General features: G+C 32.8%; 1 protein-coding gene across 1 annotated transcript in view; it reads right to left on the bottom strand.

Moving 5' to 3' along the window:
- Positions 1 to 819: 819 nt before the first annotated feature.
- LOC119674230 (tyrosine decarboxylase-like) overlaps positions 820 to 3,753 on the bottom strand; it is a 14,064-nt gene continuing 11,130 nt past the window's right edge. The window contains exon 8 of the mRNA XM_038085355.1: positions 820 to 1,014. Coding sequence (XP_037941283.1) covers positions 820 to 1,014 — 195 coding nt within the window. The remainder of the gene's footprint in view (positions 1,015 to 3,753) is intronic.

Genomic DNA, 3,753 nt, shown 5'->3' with positions numbered 1-3,753 from the left:
GTCAGAAATCTTCTTTTGAATTTGGTTGAATATATACTTATTCGAACATGTTATATTTTTTTATCAATATAATTATTATATAGTCTTTTCAATACTTTATTAAAAAGATTATTACATGTCGTTAACGTCAATATATTAAACTAAAAAGTATGCAGAGTAAAACAAGAACAATAACATTAGTTAATCTAATCTAATATAGGCTCGCATAGATATTTGCGGATTACTTGTACTAGGCGGCTTTTTGCGAGTTATGATTGGGATTTTAAATGCTTTTAAATTATTAAATTAGTGAATAAGCCGCAACTAGATCTTTAACAACAACAATACTACAACCACAAAAACAATATCTACAGTAACAACCATTGCTTTATAAACAACTTACAACTGCTGTTACTTGTGCCAGTAATATCAGCAACAATATCAGTAGAAAATGCTTTGCTTTATGATGCAACACGGCATCTAGTAATACCAAATGATCAGCAACAACAATATAAACAACAGCTAACTCGACCAACAACATGATCACTAACAGCAGCAGCAACAACAATCACAATTACGCGCCCAGTGAAACCAGTTAAAAGTCCATTAAATTGGAAACGTTTCAGTTGTGCTAACGAAGAAGAAGAAGCCACAGCATCGCAGCATCACAAACTCCAAACTCGATCAAAGCTCGTGATCAGCACTGATCGTGCGCTACACTTGCTGCAGTGTTGCACTGGCTGCACTTGCTGCAATGTTTTCTATTAGTTGTTGTTGTTGATATTGTTGTTGTTGTTGCTGTTGTTGTTGCTGTTGTTGTTGCTGTTGTTGTTGCTGTTGTTACTTTTGTATTTGATTGTAATTACACGCGATCATAACAACAATTGCTGTCGTTGTTGTGGATGCTGCTGATGCTGTTGATGGTGTTGTAGTTGGTGTTGTTCGATGATGTTGCTGATCTTGCTGTGGTGTTGCTATTACAACGAGATGTGCACACCACCGCTTTGCGCTCTGTCTGTAATCGAATCTATCAATCTGCGAGATAAATCTTATTTTTTCTAATCTTGTTATCGATCGTTGGAATCCAATTGAAGCAAAAAGGCGTGTGCGCCTGCGCTTGAACTTGGGCGCGCGTGTACATATTTATACGCTATTTTATTCTTTTTTTTTGTGTTTTTTTTATGTATCTTTCTTTATAATTTTATTAGAAATTTCGTTTTATATGTAGTTTCTTAAGTATGCTAAGTTGTAAGCTGCACGTACGATCGCGTGGGTCTTTTGCAATGTGCCTATTTCATTCAATCGGTTAATCGATTGTACGATCGATTCGATCATTTCATAGCATCAGTCGCTATGTTCTTCTTGTTTATAGTGAAGGCGGGTTTTTCAGTTATTTACATGCAGTTATTATGTAAGTATGTGCTCTCTTACCGCGATCTACAAAGTAACAGACACACACAGACATATATATATATACACATACACAGACATAGAGGAACACATTTACACTCTAGAGCGCAACTAAATTTTCAATCTTATCTACTTAATGGTAAATTGGCATTTCCTCCGTTCTGGCCTTTTTTTTTTTGGTATCGATTAAGTGAGTGGAAAGAATTTCATTTAGATTTTTGAATTATTGAAATTATAGACTTTGTTGCTGTTTTGGAGTTAAAATTGTTGTTCAGCTTTTAAATTAAAGCGGAAAAATATCGTAAATAAGCACAGTAATTAGAATTCGGAAAATTAAATTTTAGAGAAAGATTCTGGAATTTTAGATAGTTTTAGTTTTAGACCAAAAGAGAATATTTGGTGGAGAAAGTTTATATTTGAAAATATTTGAAAGAAATGCGAAAAACGCAGTTTATTTAAATTAGATTACTAGAGTAAGTCAGTCACTCTAGTAATGGCCATTAGAAGACCAGTCATTAGAAGACCAGTTAGTTGTCTCTTTTCAGATGACATAAAGTTACTACTGCTGGAAGAAATCTAATCGAATCAAAAAATTACCTCAGATTCTATCTGAAAAGTATCCAGAAATTATAATATACATAATTCGCTTAAAGGATAACTTCTTAATTACTTGTTGCAGTAGTAGTGAGTAGTGACATACAAATTATTCACTGTACTCAGATTCTATATAAAAACTATATATAATTCGCTTAAAGGATATTAATTTTTTTTTGCAGTAGTAGTGAGTAGTGACATACAGATTATCCACTGTGCTTTAATCAACTGTTGTTATACGATGAAGTAAAGCTAATAGCTATGCAATACTCTTTTTCAAAATAAATTTAACAAATTCAATCGACCAAGTGCTGGACTCATCCGATATGGATCCACATTAATTTCCCGATACACCAAATATATTTCGCTAAATGCAATATAAAAAATAGCTTTTATATAATTAGCTTATAAGTAATTTATGCTGAGTTGAGTCACTCGTTTGTATAGATCCAGATTACCTAGTGTATTTACATCAACTGTTTCTGCAATTATACTTGTAAGTGTTCTGCGATCACTTAAAGCCTACGGATGTGCAAGAACACAATTAATGTATTCAACAGATTATCGGACTCATCAGACATGGACTCACACGAGTCTTCCGATATAGTTACACAACTGTCGGGTAGATCAAGCTCGAAAATTAACACCTCGAGATTGATATTTTGATTTATTTGCTGTTCCAATACGAACTCTATAACATAAAAAGAGTGAAAATTAACTATATCAAACCAATATTTCTATAAGAGAAACTTTTACTATTATTCTCTGTACATTACAATTTATATAATATTATATTTTCTAATAATTTGAAGGAGCTTTTTGAGTAATTTGTGCCACTGTGCGTATATAAAAAAAGGAAATTTTCTACCATAGTTTGATTGCTGCTGGTAGATTTTATTAAATGGCAACCATAATCGTTCAAAAGGATATATCAATAAAGCAATCACATGATTGTGACAACTTAAAAGGATAAAATAGATAAAGGTCACATTATTTAGATTTTATTGTATCAAGAAAATTGAAAATTGTATTCGTTTTATAAGCTCTTTTGCTTAACTGATTGAAAGGACATGCCAACCCGCAGATGAGGCACACAAAATAGATACATTTATAGAATCCTGATGATTTCTGTTTTGAATTTTGTAAGAGTTTCTTAAATTTATTACATATAATGCTTAATAAAATTAAATAAAATTTACTTAAAAAACAGAAAAGGATGGTTTAACTGTCTTCGGTCAAGAAGTATTTAAAAACATACAGATCTGAAGTGAAGGCAGCTGCTCCTAGCAATGAATAATGAAGTTTTCAGAACTTCATAAGGAAAATATAAAGTTTTTATCTTTCAGTTCGACCAAAAAAGTTGATGACGTTGATGTAGGTTTCATTTTATCAAATTCATGCAAAACAGCTGCTTCAAAAATGCTGACTTTACGTGCTATTTGATCCTCCACCATGTTGACCGCTTTGTTTAGTTATTTCAAGTTTTTTGTGTCTTTTCCGTTTCCTTCGCAGTTCGATATAAACATGAACTTCCGCTGCATATTTAAGTTTTCCACATAAAAATAAACTTTTATCATTCAACGTGCCTTCGCTCCATACAATTTGGCTTAATAGCCTGAAAAATACTCGAAGCGGCACCATTTCGAGCGGCACACAGACGCCATTTTCAAATGCTCGCCTTGTGAAATTACGAAAGAATGCGGTGAAATGGTGTACTTGCAAGGAACCTTTCTTTCCATTGCCTTGCTTTGCTTTCTATTTCTGTTGCTA

This window comes from Teleopsis dalmanni, chromosome 2, assembly GCF_002237135.1.
Source record: "Teleopsis dalmanni isolate 2A chromosome 2, ASM223713v2, whole genome shotgun sequence".
In the NCBI taxonomy this organism is placed as follows: domain Eukaryota; kingdom Metazoa; phylum Arthropoda; class Insecta; order Diptera; family Diopsidae; genus Teleopsis; species Teleopsis dalmanni.
The sequence above is the reverse complement of the archived record's forward strand: the minus strand, read 5'-3'. Positions and strand labels throughout refer to the sequence as shown.